The sequence below is a fragment of the Centruroides vittatus genome, unplaced genomic scaffold, assembly GCF_030686945.1.
Source record: "Centruroides vittatus isolate TY-2023 unplaced genomic scaffold, ASM3068694v2 contig_1042, whole genome shotgun sequence".
In the NCBI taxonomy this organism is placed as follows: domain Eukaryota; kingdom Metazoa; phylum Arthropoda; class Arachnida; order Scorpiones; family Buthidae; genus Centruroides; species Centruroides vittatus.
The window spans coordinates 577,098-594,783 of NW_027120674.1; the positions used below are offsets into that span (position 1 = coordinate 577,098).

The following is a 17,686-nucleotide window of genomic DNA, read 5'->3' on the forward strand; positions in this document are numbered from 1 at the left end:
TTCCTAATTACTCATTGTTCTCGATACTCATTGTTACGTGACGAGTTTTCGTCGCTGCGACCTTTGACACTTCAGTGTGTGTCAAATACGATCCAGAAGCGCGATGTTACTGTATATAATAACACAGAATTTGCTAATATTTGCGAAACAAAATTAAAAAAAAATTAATAATAATAATAAAAAGAAAGCAAAGGCGCCAGAAAACCTGACTAGAAAAGACGTAAGTTGAATATAGAATTACACTAACCATTCTCTATTCTCTCCCCGATTCTTCGCATTGTATGTCACTATCACGCGAACTACTAGCATATTTACCGAATTTTAAAATAGAAAAAGATTCATTTTCGGTAAGAAACCGCCCAGAAATTTCCCTAATCGTCCTTTACACCATTCTAAACGACGTCAGATAAACGATAACCTCGGGGGGGGGGGTAGAAAACGAAAGTACGGGTCGCTTCCTCCCTAATAATTAACCCCCCCCCTCAGTTACGTAGTTTTAAAAAAAGCACCGAATAGAGTGTGGGAATCGTCAAAGAAAACATCTCGAATGCCAAAAGGAATTCCAAAAACTCACTTTATACGGCTTACAGGTGTGAAGTTGTCACGTGTAAAAAATCCTTTTGTCAACTTTAAAGACAGAAAAATTCGAATCGATTCGTATCATTAGTCAGTCTCAGACGGACATGCAAAGTCAAATCCTAACAACGTCGTCACGAACTTCCATAGAACCCGGTATTTATCACACCGCTCCCATAACAATGCAGACATGCGTGACCGTACGTTTTTATCTGTTGTAATATTTTTGACACGTGATTTATGCCGTTAGAATATCCCCAAAATGTACTAACTCGAGTATTCAAAGGTACCAAACGGTGATAGAAAGGGAGGACGAGGGCGTTCGTCTGTTCAAACTTAATTAATGGTAAAAACTGTATTAAAATTCGTCACGTGTGGGTGTTTCCGAGAGGTGATTAAATTTTAATTAAAGGAAAGAGCGCGTGAGGAAAGTGGTAGAAAGGTTACACAGTATTTGAACCCCCACCCCACCCCCGGAGTTCGGGCTACATCGCTAGAAGAACATCAATTTTTCTGTAAATAATTTATTATTTTTGTAAACTAGTCGAGGGATGGAAGTGACATTGTAAATAAAGATTAGTGCTGTTTACTTTGGTACACCTCGACGTAAAGGGGGTCTTTTTTTTAACGACGTCTGCCGCCAACCGAAGGTCGTTTCTAAGCAATCTGGTAATTAAACTAGTCGCTGCATTGTTATACCGTGAATGGGAATGAGTTGGATACGATCCAAGCGGGTTGGGGTCGAGATGTCGGTAAACCCCTCGGCTGCAGGTGAGAGCGTGTCATCCTTTAAAATTCTAGAATTTAATAAAAATAATGGCCACCTTTCTTAGTGTTTTTTTTAATGTATAAAAATAGGAAAGGTGTGCGAGTACCCGCGCGGGTACCTCCACACCTTTTGATCTGCCCGTTAATGGATGATAAAAAGGATTCTGTGATGGAGTCGATAAAAATTATCCAGTTAACTCGAAACGACGCGTAGCCGATTTATAAACCATTTAGCTAAGCTCCCTTCAAGGATAACGCCTGAATGAACACTTGGGAGTGTCAAATTTATGGAGGATTAAGTAGAGAAAGTGTCTGACACTTCGTCGTAAACCCAATCTTCCGCGAAACAAGGTAACGTCTGTCTGTCTGACGTTCGAGTGCCATAAACGCTTTTCTTTATCGATATCTCCTCTATGACGTCTCCATTTTAAACAATATACTAGAGGCTTTTATAAGTGTTTTACGAGAAAACCCAATGGAATTTTCTTAAACTATATATTCGAATTGATTATTCATGAAGATGCTCGACCCTCCTAACGTCTCCAAAAATCCCATAGCGCATATCACAGAGAGGTGTTTACAGGTGTAACTGAAACTTCTATACCTTTATTTCTTGGTTTCGCCTCGTGTGGGTGTCGATTTTTTTTACGATTCTTCCGTAGATAACGGTAGAAATTGTAAGTAAAATAAACAACGGGAGCGAATACGTCGTGGGAAACACACACCAGAAGAAGAATGAAGTAGTAGCGAATCGTCTACGTTACATTAATAATGTCGAGATAGCATCTTAAAGGTTGGGAATGGCCGAAGATGGGCACGACGATACGTCGTTTTGGTAACTACAGACACAGTCAATGAAATGCTAAATTATAAGCGAGTATCGACTACACCATCTTTAAGTATCTCACGTGTTATCACGCCAGACAGAGAAGAAAAAATTATGATTTATCAACACACCGATTGGCTCGAAAGGGGAGATTTTTAAGCCCTCGAAGTGTACCCCCGGCTGATTGCTAAAAGAAAAAAACGAATTACACAGGTCTAACGAAGATTGTTTTTGAAGGAGGATTCGCGTGTTTTAAAAATAATAAATACACAAACTCGAGCATTAATATTAACGTGAAGTAACAGATGCGTAAGGAATATCAATCAATATAAAGTTTCAGACCAATGTCATTGGGACTTGGTACACTTTGCCTCTACTCCGAAAGGGGCTAACGTAATGTTAAACACATCTTAACACGGCGTAGATAAAGGAAAAGAGGGAGGACACGACACTTTAACTTTATTTTAGTGTCAGAGGTAAGTTTTGAGGGTTTTAAAGACGATCAATCACTCAAACAATGCACAGAATAATAGAATAATACCGGTTATTCGAGTGAAGTAGTGAAGGTAAACCGGTCTTTTATAAAATTGTTAGAGCACCTTTATTTTCTTCTGCAGACCGTCCCTGTGATAAATTTGAAAACATGGCCAAACAATTATTCGGTGGTGGCAAAGTGTTACGGGGTTAAACAAACATCGTTCTATCTTAACTAGTAGCTTACACCCTCGCAGCACATTAGTTAAAAGTAAATAAGGCGAATGTAGTGTGTAAAAAATGGACCATTCTCGTGTCGTTGTGTCAATCTAGGTTGGCATCAAGGACGAAGACATTAATCACCTTCCACAAAATATGTCTATTATGATGGCGGTGGCTTGTTATCAAGGACGATGTTATGGATCCTTAGGCGGGAGGAGCCAAGTTTTGTCCCCCAATTTTTATACCAAAAAATTATTACTGATCCGAAAACACTTACCTTGAGTGAACATGGATACGCTATCATTACCCAGAGCCTCGTTGATAATGACTCCATGCTCCGGAGGTGTGGTAATGATGTACAGAAGATTAATGTCTTGGCTGTCTCGGTCCTCTGCACGCAGCACTTTATTAGTAAACTGAAATCCCAACAGACCGTTGTCTAAAGGTCCTATCGACGTGGCACCTCGATTAATGGACAGTTTGGGAATCACGTTGTCGACGGGGATGATCTCAATTTCCATGGTTACCGGTTTCTTGGTTTCTTTATCCAAATAGGGATGCAAGAAGAAGTCCGAGTGAGTGCCATCCGTCACGATGAAAGTGAAGCTATCCTCTACAGTTTCGGAACCGTCGTGATGATACGTCACGAGATTTTCGTTCAGATCCGACATGGTGAAAGTGTTGGTGGGGTTCTGACGATCGTAAAGGATTTTCCCGTGTGCGGGGGGTCGAATCACTAACACTCGAAGGAGATTATCGTCGGAATCTCGGTCCTCCACTTTAAGTTCGAACGGGGATATCAAACGATCTCCTCCCTCCTTCACTCTAAGTTTATTAGCGTAGACAATGGGTTTCTTGTTATCCAAGTCACTTATGGAAATTCTGAAAGTCCTATACACGGAGTTAAAGCCATCGGACACTTCGAATTCGAAGCTGTCCATTTTTATCTCGTCTTCGCTGGTGTGAACGTAAGAAATCTTGTTTCCCGCCAAGTCTAATTGAGTGAAGGACGTGATGGGCAAACCGGGATGATCCGAATTCTCCAGGTGACCTCTGGAAGGTGCTCTTGTGATAGAAAACTCTAAAAACTCGTCGTCGCTGTTAAGATCGCTGGTGCTCAATAGGTTGGTGTTGAGGGTGATTTTACCACCTTCGGGAAGTTCCACTCCCCTGTTAATGACGTCGGGGTATAAGACGTCGATCCCTTCGATCGTCACCCAAAAATAGCGATCGATAAACGAATTGGTTCCATCGCTGATGTCGAATTTGATCAGATCTCTAACCCCTTCTCGCCCTAACTGAATGTACATGATGAGATTGTCGTCGATGTCTGCTTGAGTGAAATTCATTCCGTTGGTCAAATTAAACAAAGGAATGTCCGTTTCCGGATCCAGGAAGACTAAATTCCCGTATCTCGGAGCTTGTCTCACGATGTAAGTGATGTTTCCATCGTCAGAATCCAGGTCTTCCGCCTTCAGCATCCGATTCGTTATCAGTTTGGATTCGCCTAGTCCTATCTCCAGACCGTTGTTGATGGTGAGTCTCGGTGTTTCGTCGTCCACGGGGATGATCATGACCAGGAATTTCTTGCTGGTGTTGTGTAAACCGTCCGTTAACTCCAGTTCGAATTCGTCTTCTACGCTTTCCGAGTTGTCGTGCTGATAGAGGATGGAAGAACTTTGTCGAATCTGATCTAAGGTGAAACTAGTGATTTCTTTCGTGTCTCTCGTAGTGTGCGACACTATCCTGCCGTGTTTCGGCTTAGTTTTGATGGTAAAAACCAATTTATCTTTGGGAATATCGGCGTCTATGGCGTTTAGAATTGGTAAATCTATGACGAGATCCCTTCCCTCGTAAACGATGAATTCTCTCATGAACATCTCGGGCTCTTCGTCGTTAGTGGGTTCTATGTGAACGAGGAAGAGTAGGGTGGGAGCGAAATTGACTCCGTCGGAACAACTGAAAGTAAATTCGTCTTGCGTGGGTTCCGTCTTCTTGTGGATGCTCTGAACGTAGTTGATGCTGTTTCGTCTCAAATCTGCCATGGTGAATGCAGTTATAGGGATGCCATCTCTAGGTATTTCGGATCCCGGTCCTGGTGACGTATTCTCGACGTAACCTTTGCTGGGCTGATCTATAATCGTACAGATGATATCGTCGACTTCCGTATCCACGTCCGTGGCATTTAAGTATAAGAGAGTGATGGTGCTCTTGTTGCCTTCTAAAACCGTAAAGAGTGGTCCCACCACCACGTTAGGTGGCACGTTGTCCACCGGCTCCACGTCGACCACCACGTGAATGTGATCGATTCTGTTTCCACCCACGATCCAATCGTTAGACATATCGGAGATAGTCAAATTGAAACTGTCGATCACTGGCTCCAATCCAATTTCCTGCCTATTGTGTACGTAATACACCCTCTTATTCTGTATATCGTGTTGCTTGAATCTGTCCGAGATAATCCCATTTACTTCTATGTAACCGAATCTAGGTAATTCGTCTATCAAGAAAGTGATCATGGTATCGTCGGTGTCGGGATCGGAAGCTTTCAGAACGTCGTTGGTGATTGCTGTTCTTCCACTCTCCTTCACGCTCAATCTCACACCTAGAGTACCCGGAGCAATTTGTAATTGGGGTGCTTCGTCGTCGATGGGTCTGATGTGGATGTGGATGATGACTGGCACTTTATGGATTCCGTCCGTGGCTTCGATTACGAATTTGTCGTTATCCATTTCCGCTCCGCTATTGACGTAACTGACCAGACCGTTGGAGATGTCCCTCCTGGTGAAGAAGTCACCCACTCCGAGCTCGAAAGTTCCGAGTTGGATGCTCCCGTGACTTGGCACCTTCTTGACGGTGAACAGGATCGAATCGGAATCGGTATCTTGATCCGTGGCATCGAGAATGTCGGGGGTGATGATGGCAAAACCGTTCTCGTAAACGTTCAGTCCGCTGTTAGTTATAACGGGTGGTTTGTTGTCCACGGGCACTAACCTTATGGTAAACTTTTGGGCGGGTAGAACGTTACCCGCGCTGTCGACAACCTCGAATTCGAATTGGATGTCTCGAGGAACGATTCCCAGTTCGATGGAGGGCGGTTTGTAAGCTATCTTGTGATGGTTGACTTGAGCTTGACTGAATTCGCTGACTTCGTGATCGGGATATTCCGAGAAAACGATCTTTCCAGGATCCAGGGGATTAGCGGGATCCAAATCGAATGGTTTTCTAACGATTCTGATGACTAGATCCCGATCCCTGGTATCCAGATCGTGATACCTCATCTGTTTTTTGGTAATATCAGTCAGTTCGAACTCGTGAACTATCAGATGCAGATCGGAATTAGGTTGCAACTCGGGTGGAATGTTATCTTTGGGAAAGATCTTAATAAGAAATTCCTGTTCGTCCGATCCGTTGGGGGGTATGTTATCGTCGTACACCTTAAACTTGAGCAGTTCGACGATCGGTTCCGAATAATGCTGACCCGTGTGCCGATAAAACATTCTACCTTCCAACAGGTCCTCCTGAGTCCAAGAAGTTACGGGTATCTCGTAGACCCCGTCGATGTAGGACCATAAATTAGGATCGTCGGGTACTTCGGTCTGTTTCTTCAGGACCACCCCCTCTTCGGGAGGCTCCTGTAGTTCGAACGTAATTCTATAATCGTCGCTGTCTATGTCGGTGGCGCTCAAGACGTAGTGATTAATTACCACCTCCTCGTCCTTGGTGATGGTAAGTCCTTTATTAATGTTTACAATGGGTGCTTCGTCATCCTCCGGATATATTGTGACCGGAAACAGGAATTCCACTTTGTGTTTACCGTCGTCTAATCGAAATATAATATTATCGCTTGATGTATCGCTTCCATCGTGTTGATAAACTACCAAACCGGCATCCAGGTCAGCGGGTGAAAAGTGCTTGACTGGACTGCCCAACAGCAACAATTTACCGTGCCTCAGCCCATCGACAACCTCCAGAGTGACATCATCGATGTTATCTTCGTCCGCTATCTCCAGGTTTTTAGAACTCTGTAATTTTCTCGACTGACCTTCGAATAGCATCAGTCTGGTGTTTCTAGTTGCCAGAGGTGCCAAACTATTCATAGGTTTGACCACAAACATTAAAGCGAAAGCCTCCGAAGTCAAACCCTCGGAATCTACGACCTCCAAGTCGACCCTGAAGAGCCTCTTGACGTCGGAATCGGAGGCGGGAGGTTTGTAAGCAATTTTCAAGTCTTCCACGTCTTTTTGGTAGAAGGAGGTGATGGGCAAATCTTGATCGTCCGTGCTGACGATGATACCTTCGCCGTATCCCAGAGGAGAAGTGATGTTGAAGACGAGCTTTTCCGGAGACGTCTCCGCATCTTCCGCCGATAAGATGCTGGGGGTGATTGCCGTCATGACGAATTGGTTAACGTCTAACAGTAGAAGAGAGGTGAATCTCAATTGGGGTGGAGTGTTCTCGTTGCCCTCTTTAATGCGCACCATGATCTGAAAATATTCCTGCTTTAAGACGTTACCGTGAGAATCTGTCAGTTCGGCTACCAGAGGTAGAAAATCCTTGTTCGGCGAGTCTGTTAGAAACGTGTGTCTGTAACGTATATCGGAGTTTAAGAAGACGTCGCAATCCTCCATCATCCCCGCGTTAGCATCGTTAATCACTTGGCCGTATCGAGGGAGACCGCTCGCGCTGCTAAGTATAGTCACCTTACAATTTTGCCGATTCTTATCGTAGGTGAATTGCAACACTCGACTGTCTATGGGGGTGCTGACGTCTCCCAGTCTCTCGACCACCAAAGGCATGTTTTTTGTGACGATTTCTAACTGTTCGAACAACACTTGCACGTGAACCGTGACGGGGATGATGTAAGTATCGTCTTCGGAATCGTATCTTATCAATAACTTTACCTTATCTTGGGGAGGACTTCGAGCTCCGAAATGGACGTATTGGACGTCGTGAGGGCCAAACTGACACGGAAAGTGTCCCGGTGTCAATCTACCCGATATCTGAGACAGAGGGTCGTTTTGGATGACTTTCACCGTGCATCTGTCGTCGTTAGACACCCGTATCCTCAAATCTCGATCGGGATGGACGTAGACGGAACGTCCGAAAGGTACAGCGATTCCGTTATTGACACTCACCAAGTCCTGCTCGGTAACCCCCTGAGCCATCACCAGACAAGCGCCGACGAGTACCAAACACAACCTTGTTGCTTCCATAGCCGCTGCTAACGTACTGCCGACTGCAGCAGCTCCGTGTTACACCCAGTGCATCGACACCGACTGCTCCATTCAAGGAACTTACACACTGTCTAGCGCACTGATACGCTCTCGACTTTATCCCACTCCGTGTGACGTCAGCACAGTTTATTTTAATCGACCAGTCGAACAGACAAACTCGAGACTCAACTCTTTATAGTCTCTCCCTTCTAACTATATTTACACTCCAACAAAACGGAGACAAACAACAACTACTTCGGCCAGCTGCCGGGGGTCAAAGTTCGACACATTTATCATAATGAGCTAAGAAGTTTATGTAAATAAATTTAAAGTGTTTATTGCGCGGCTCGACTTACTCGTGACCAGGAAAGGGGTCGACAACTATCGGTTAATTGCCCGCCTATACCGGGCTATTACTTCGCCTAACCATTCATTTCTCTAAAGACGGCGGGGTGCGCATTATACAACGTCTCAACGACTCGCGAACGGTAAAGTTTTTAACAAGTGACAAATTGACTTTACCCTTCGGGGACCCCTAGGAAAGTCCACCATTTATTAACCGGAGTGTTTACATTAGCATCTCTCGAACACCGAAAAACACCGAGAGGGTTGTTAGCGAGTCGCAAAAACTTGGTTAATTGACAACGATGCGAGAATGTCAATCATTCCGCAGACAATATCGCATTCTCCACTCGTCAGCTTGCCAATAAATGGAATTTCGGGTGGGGTAGAAGATCCGGACACGTAACGTCAGCTAGCCAATAGCGGGGTGGATAATAAGTAAACTCGCCAGTGGTGAACCGACTCGACGGGAGGTAAGAAGATACCAGCCACTTTTTGCATGCAAAATCCGTCCATTTCGTCCGAGTGGTTAATGAATAAAGAGCTCATTCATCCAAATCTCGAGGAGAATTAGCTTTCTGGACGAGGTGGAGAAAAAAACCCCTCCCTCAAACTCCCCTACCCCACTCGAGATCTGAATGGGATTATGATTCACCGGGCTCTAAAAAGCCGCAGATTAAACTAATTAACTCCAAGTTTTCCTCTACACAAACACATATACGTACTGTACACATAACACGGGACTTGAGCGAAATGACTCGTCAAAAGTGACCTTTACGAGAGATCCCGTGATTGGCTAAGTACAGAAGAGATCCATCCATCTTACGCGAGAATGGGCGCAACCGAAATTTTCAGAATGACAAATTTAACTCGACCACCTCTCTGTAATTACTCGGTTTTATGCGAAATGTTTACCAAGCGAAGGTGCGCCTAATCTTGTAATTACAAAGAAAGATCTGGCACACACGAGAAAGAGACCAAGTGGCGCAATGTACTCTCTCCACTCGTTCCTACGTGATGAGATAATTATTATAATTCGACTGCACCCTAACTGAATATAAATAATGTTATCTAGATTGTAAACTAGTGTTGAAGAAATACGTGAAGTTCGATCGAAATAGAGATTTTTTAATATTGTTTACGGATTTCTGCATACATCCTCCACACTCCTCTACCTCCTCTCCGAGGAGGGAGCTAAGAATTGTTGGAATTTCTTTTGTATTTCTGTAGAATATGTATAGGTCCTTTCAGCTACCGAGATTATATACTCCGTATAGTTAATCTTTTAGAGATATCCACCAATTATTCCATTTTTTGGAAGGTTAGAGGTCTCAATTTACGTGCGAGAAGGTGAGATAATCGCTTCGAACACCCCTAAACTGTAAAAAGAGTGGTGTTTTTACCATAAATTTAATTAATTATAACTTAAAGATGCGGATAAGTGTCGAAGAAGACGGGGGTGCTCGACTGCCATTGTTTTCTGGTAGCGTTATCTTTCATCTGAATCGTGTGACGTGTGTGTCATCCCGAACATGATTTATGACGATCCATAAATCCTCAGAATTGGAATCTGTCAGCAGAAGCTACAGATTTCTATTTGAGGATTATGGAAGCTGAAAAAATGAAGAATTTATATTCTTAACCAGTCTACATCTATTTTTCTTTAACCTCCGATAACACCAGTCGAAATGAAAGAACTTGTATTCCTATCAGAACCGTTTTTTTAATCTATATTATAGATATTATAGCGTGACTCGAATTTCATGTCATACCTTATTTACTTATCCTATAATTTAAATTAGTATGGAGTTTGTAACTTATCATTTTGGTTTAGTTACAACGTTTCTCCTTTCCCCCCTCTTACTATCGTTTCTCTGTAATTGGATGGAAGTAGATAGTCTATCGACAAATCGAGTGAACAAAAAACTGCCCTTATCGATACAAACTGGACTTCAAGGGCACACATCTTTAGCCCATAACTCAGATTTAGGCCATTGATTACTTTTAAATTGAAGTAATTCGATTTTTTTTTAAAAAAGAGGATTGGGGCTCACTAACCTTTACTTTCCATTATCTAACGCTCCGTTTTCTCCACCGTAAATGTCTTTTTTGAGTAAATTCGATTTGAATTTGTATAGAAAAACCCTTGTTAAAGTGTAAGAATGGAAGGTTTTGTTATATATTTAACGTATTTTCTAGCTTTCTCCCACGATCCGAGTCGCAATCCCTCATATAACAGATCTGATAGATAAAGAGAAGAGACAGTTTCAAAGTTCCCGGAGGCACTTACAAAATTCTTTTCAAAATACCCCCCGAAATATCGAGTGTCCGCAAGAATCCTTCCCCGAATAATCGAGTTTTTTAAGGGTGTGCACTCTCGTAATCCCAGTCCTGTAACAATCTTTAATCTCTTCGGGGTGATGCGGAAAAAATCGTTTTATGGAAAATCCGTGTGTAAGACTATTATTTATAAGAGTTTTCGATAAAAGGGGGCTCGAGTAAACGTTAAGTATTATATTTATGAAGTTCACGTTTCATCGTAAAGTTTTGGTTGAAAGGAACCGAAGAATGTAGCAAACAACTCTGACAGTGAAATTCGTCACGGGACGGAAAGACACGCGAAGACAAGGTACCCGGGGACTATATTCGTCACCTTTGACCTCTGAAACTCGAGGGTCTTTCTCGAATCTACGTCTCGATAGTAGTAAAGGTGGTCGTTCGTCACATCGAATTCGATTCAAGTCGAGTGAGTTACGATCGGACCAAACCCCGAGGGTCTAACCCCGCGCGCGATTCTCTCTCCCCTTCTCGTCAGCACCCGTGTCTTATGGGAAGTCGAAGTAATCTGTGCCCATTTTGTCAACGAATATGCTCCGAACGACGATGGTTTATGAAGAGACGGGTCGGCGCCTCCGTCTTCAAGATCCGGCTCTCTACCCCACACTCACCCCTCGACCTAATCGTCGCTATCTAGTGGTAACATCTCGTCTATCTGAGATCTGTGCTACCATAAGGTCTCGGTGGAGGCGTCTACTTCGCAACACTCGTAGTAATTGCCACATTCTTCTATAGAAAGAGCACTTCTCCCACAGTGGTTCTCGATGACTTATCTATCGAAAGTACGCAACACAACCCTCTCCTATCTCGTATATAAATGGTAAAAAGATACTTTAGTAATTTTGATTTAATATTTGGAAATTAACGAGTGGGTGAGGGAGCAATGCCTGCTTGGTACAATTACTTATTTCTCTCCGCAAGTAATGGTTTATCCACCGTCACGATGGTGGGATAAGATAATTTACTGCCGGGTAGATAAGTAGCGCAAGGTGTTAGTACCGAACTGTCTAATCCATCTTCTTTGCCATTTCTCACTTTAGTACTGACAACCTGTTGACTGCTGGTATTCAACTGGCGGCGCATTGCAAAATTCGAATTTCTCGTTGCGCTCTTCTTCGGCCTCTACAATATTAGGGAAACTCGCGAATATGGACTCTTAACATGCCCGAAATTAAGATTATTCAGAAAAATCTCCCGTTAATCGGGCAAAAATGGAGAAAATCCGAGGTTTTTACGTAACGTTACTCGTAGCGAGATACGTCGGGATGCAATTATTCATCCGGAAAGTTAAGATTCGAGTTTCTTCGTTATCGCATCTTGGAGGATTAATAAAAATAAATCAATGGCAACTCGTACGTTTCTGTACAAATTACTCATCTTGAAAGCGGATGATGGAGTGGGTCTTTCCCGTTCGCTCTCCAATCAAGAAAAATGATGACTCTTCGGAAAAAAAACTGATCCAAACAGATCTTGTAATTGATATTTAATTGAAAAAAATGCCTATAAAATCGATAAGAAGTATATAATAATGGTAATTACGGCATCATCCCATTTATCCTGGCGAATCCAAGAAGTGTGCCATCAACAATTGCAACTTGACGTATGAAAAAACGATACAAGAAAACCAAATCATTTAAGTGGTAATTAAATTAATTCGGGGCCGTACCCGAGTTTAATTAAGAATATTTACATTTTTAAATGGCCGAAAATGTAAGAGGGAGAGTCACCGGATGAGATGGCGCTCATTAATAATGGCTCCAGATGATAGCACCATCTAGCGACGACAAAGTTAATCACTGCCGAGATTTGTTTATGTTTTTTACGTCCAGACAGCCACGTGTTTTCCAACTGTTAGAAAGAAAACCGGATACAAATTTATTATTTCCAATCGGATATCAATTTACTAACACACTACAGATTTATTGTTTTGATGTCGGAGGCGGAAAGTGATGAATGAAAATTGCTTTGGCACACACTGCAGTACCAATGTGGTGTGTTTTTCTGGTGTAAATAAATTAGAATCACCCCCGTTCGAAAAAACAGAGGAAAAAACGAGTGTTTTAAGTAGATAGATTAGTAAAGGGAGAGGGACGGAGGTAGTAAAGTTGGTGGATCAAACTAGTTCTGGTGTTGTAAAATGGCTTGTTATCGTCGGAGCATCGAAGATATCGATACGAAACGGTTGCCGATAGTAGTAGAAACGATGGCATGACGTGGATCGTAATGAGAGAAGAGATTTACGACTGGCCCGGTGCAAGAAGTACATGTCACATAACTGACTAATGGAACTCTAAAAGCGGCTTGATTGCCTGTCGATGTATACAGATATCCAGTTGGAAGAAGAAGAGGGACGTCGTAGAAGATGTGATGTATAGACAGCCAGTTGTTATTTGTAATTACAAGAAGAGGGGGAAGAAGAGCGGCTCGGATACGCCCAACGGCTCTACAAATTATCCCGGGTCTTCTCTTCTTTAAAAATGGCACAGGTCGACGATTTTATGCACCTCACGTTCGAATCGTAGGTGAAGAAGAAGAAGAAGAAGAAAATGCAATATCTGGCAGTAACACACCTACAAATTCCCGCGTTAATAAGATGGAAAAATTGACATTTGTACGGTGCATCCCCGGAGAGACGACCATTTGCACTTCATTTCTCTCTTATCTCCAGTTGATAAGATAATGGGGCTCCGAACCGCATCCGAATCTATTAACGTTAAAAGTGACGACTCAATTCGAACTAGATCTTTGTCAGTGGGAATGGAAAGCCACAACCTCTATTATCTCAGTCTGCTCTGTGCCTATCGACAGGGGACACGCCTAGATGTGGCGCCATTTTTGTTTCTCTACCCGCAACGCCCATTGCCGCTCTTCTCTCCCAAATAATCTAAGATGAGTTACGCTTCCAGTCAGATAAGAAACGTTACTCGTTCTCTCATTGGTTACGATGGTTTCCGTCACTCTGCGCCCAACCGTTGCGGAATAGTTATAAAAGGCGCGAAATATGGTATTCGAGCAGCGTGGAGTTAAGTCCTTTTTAGGTATTTAGCGAAGGGGAAGGGCCGGAAGATCCGTTTTGATATTGTACGAAGAAGTAGCGAGATTCCGACCACCTGATGCTAAAGATTCGGAAGATTTAATAATGTGGGCCACACGCGGCGAAAGACAATAAATATCCTGGCTTAAGCGGTCTCGGGGCTAAATAGAGACGTAAAAATAACCCTCCATTGTTGAGTTTAATGGAGAAACCATCAAATTCTCGACTATTCATGAAGTTTGATAGAGAAAGTTCTTCGCTTCCCCCGGGTGAGGGTGGAAAACGTCAGAACTTTACGGTTCTCCATTCAGACCTTTGAACTTTGTAATGAATTTTTTACACGCTCCGCTTAAGTGGCCTTTTCGGAAGATAAATCGCAATAACGCCCTATTTTTGTAGAGTGCTATCGGGATATTTTCTTACCGACCGACCGGGACGAGGTGTCAAGATCCATATACAGGTACAGCGTAACCTCTCTGACAGTTAAGGTTAAGGATAAAGGTGAGAAGAGTCTGGCACTCGGCGCAAAAGAGGGGAGTAAGGAATTTTAAAATTCAAAAAACGGCTCTTTAATAGTTTCCAGATGAATCTTCTTCAAAAAAATTGAAGAAAAAAAATGTCTCCGAGTCCAATTTCGTATGCACGATGATGATAAAGCGTTTTAAACGTATACAAACAGGTGTCAACATTAAAAGCGTAATAGTGACGGATGGGATATCTTACGATGTTACCAAAGATATTAAAACTAATTTTAGGCGTGAAAACTTGCACGAAGACCCCCTTAGACGGGGGTCGAGCGCTTCATTTGCTTACTAATTATCATTCACGAATGATGCTCCCTTATGTATTTTACTTAATCAGCACATTAAGCTTTGACACTCTCCTCTTTGTGAATAAGTTATAATTACTTCCAAAAAATTTAACACTTTTTCTAAAGAAAAAAACACCTCTTAAAGTTCAAAAAATACGAAGAAAAATGTACCCTCGGCACCGGATAAAACGTGAAGTTACGACGTCACACGCTTCTATACGTCAACAGAAACGTGTCACCAAACAATAACACCCCTGTCGACCTCACCTATAAGTCGGTGTTTATAGAAATTAGAGGGAGAAGAAAGGAACCAGTCGACGGAGTGTGGCGCTCCTCCTTCCATTCTGTGTCGGGGGAACAGAACATAAAAGTCACAGAAGGAAAAGAGAAACAAAAACAGTCAGTCACGTCCAGTTGCAAAAAAATAACAAGCTCTACATATCTTCTCCTTTCCTCTGTACAACTGGGCTATTGTTTCAAGGTTGTATAAGGCGAGGAAGAGACGTTAATGGTTTAGAGGCCTACTGTAATTTCTAATTTAAGTCAATATAAATATATATATATATTATTTCTTGCTCTTTTCCTTATTAAGAACTAGGAAATAATTATAATAACAATAAAACCGATAAAGAACTTCCTTTAGAAAGAGGTGTCATATACAGACAAGAGAAAACTGTGAATTATCCTCTAATTAATGGTATTTAGTATCAGAATTGTGTGTATAGCGATTAAATATAACTTTACCTTCGATTCTTCCACAACCCCCCCCAAAACTTAGTGACTTTGTTGATACTGGCGAGTGTATGCGGCGATCGTATCTGTTACTGGTTACGGAGCTTTAAAATATCCAAAAAAATTACAGGATTTAACAAAAATCTGGTTACAGAAAGCTGGCAACTAGCAATTTAACAGGTCGGAGTGAAAGGTGAAAGGTCGCGATCCTCCCAGAACCGGTGACGTACTGTACTTTACCAGAAATTCGAAAATTGGGACCATTTAAACACTTTTAGTGACCGTTAATTGCCCTTGTTAATAGACTTAACGAGTGATTTCTTAGTTGATCGGGGGTGTTTTTTATATTCTAATTGAGTAACCGAATCCGAATCGCCAGACTACAAATTACTAAACGCATTAAAAAAAAAATCGATATTTAAAAATATCGATATTAAGTTTCTGCATCTGTTGCACTTCATCCGAGGGATTATGATACTTTCTTTTCTGTCTGCCTACAGCATCCAGGAATATACGTATATAATTTCTTTTTATTCCCAATATTCTTAGAAGATGTAAGAGGAAGTTCATTTTAATAAGCTGAGAATTTTAAACATTAAAAACAGCGAAGAAAAGATGTGTCGGAGGGAGAATTAAACACCTAAACTGGACCGATGCGGCTGTATTGTCCGGAGGTTTTTCCATGGCACACGAAGGGGTGAGAAACGAAATTGTTATAATTATTCAATGGTTAAAGTGTGTAAAAACATAGCGGTCGTTCTCAATTATTTTGGGGGGTGGGTCGAGTCGGGGATAATTTAATCTTTCCTTCCTGGACACAACAGATGTGTTGACGTCTTTATAAGAAGCGATGTTGTCGGGGGCCTAAATAAGGTAAGAGCCACCAACCCGGTCATTAACTAAGTCACCCGAGCGATGAAGTTGGGGAAAATCTTGCCAAAAAAGTGAACAGGTCGTTAACAATGAACGTGATGTCCGGGAAAATGGAGCGTGCCGCTTTCCATCATCGCCTACGTGGACCCGATAACGTTTTTGATTATTAATAACGGTTTTTTTACTAATCCCGCTTACGCTAACGAAGATTTCATTTTCGAGATAAGATAACCAAAAAAAAAAAAAAAAATGGGGCCCGAGTGGGAGGATGCACCTACTAATCTTTACCCTCTACTTCAGGCCCCTTACAGACACCACAATTTCTGTAATCCAATGTCTTCCCATACCGTACTTGGGTGTTGCAAAATTGTAAAAGTAATAATTACGATTAGGAATTTAGGTTTTGCTCCGGTGTTTTCTAAGGAATAATAATAATAATAATAATCTCTAATTGGAGCGATATAATTAGAATTTGTGTAAATTTGCACGCGAAAATTCGAACGTGTCGAAGATCACACCTTTAAAGGGTAAAGTTACACCCACTGGATCTATTTTTCACGTCGAATACCTTAATGATCCTTAATTGAAACAACAAGAAGAGATAATAGGAGAAGAATTTGCTTTATCTCGACACGAAACACTTCTTATCAGTTAACACTTCACGTTAAGTCACTTTCTTCTTTAATCGAGCAAAAGCCGAAACCCGTGGTCTCGGAGCATCCTTTATCGGTTCGGCTTATAAATTCATACGATTTTATCGAATTTCTCACCACATTTTCAGTTTTTCCTAATAAAGACGTCACCGGTCGAAGAAGGCAGCTGTGGAGATTGTAAATCACCATTCTTTACGGTATTGTTCCTTTGGTTTCTCCATTTGCAATTGTTCTCAGTGTTCGTAAGGGTATCGACGGGTATTATTGATAAAAACTTAAAAGTGCTATGAATTTAAACGAGAAAAACCCTCAAAAGGGAATGCAGCTGCTCCCCGTGCACCCCTAAATCTCACTCTGATAATCATTAACTGAACTTTCGAGAAAGTTTGTGTAGAGAAGCAATTGTTATTGGGGATGATTAGATTAATGGAGGAGCTTTAACTCTTTTCGACTTGTGGGGACTAAGAGGATGTTTCTTCCCCTACCCATCGTGGATTCGACAGGACCACAATGGGGACAGACCGCCCAGAAAAAGTTCCGGAGGTTCTCGACCCGGACTCGAACCCGGATCTTCGGTACTGTCTCGTCCGTCCGGCTGTTAATATAAAGGATTATTGTTAGTATCGATTCGAATTGCTAATGTATCGACGGTTGCATAAATGCATTAAGATTTTGTAAAGATGGAAGATGATGGACGGCATTTATCAATAATTTATTAGGAATAATAATTTTATGGTGGATGTGATCTGAATATCTGCGATAATTTTTATGTTTTACGTGATTCTAGAAATTCAAATCACGCAAACCATAAAAATTTTATTC

The 17,686-nt window shown here is 42.0% G+C and overlaps 1 protein-coding gene across 1 annotated transcript in view; it reads right to left on the bottom strand.

Moving 5' to 3' along the window:
* Positions 1–8,194, bottom strand: part of LOC136969822 (FRAS1-related extracellular matrix protein 2-like) — a 57,603-nt gene extending 49,409 nt beyond the window's left edge. Inside the window, 1 exon segment of the mRNA XM_067264098.1 lies at positions 3,144–8,194. Coding sequence (XP_067120199.1) covers positions 3,144–8,082 — 4,939 coding nt within the window. The 5' untranslated portion in view covers positions 8,083–8,194.
* Positions 8,195–17,686: the final 9,492 nt, after the last annotated feature.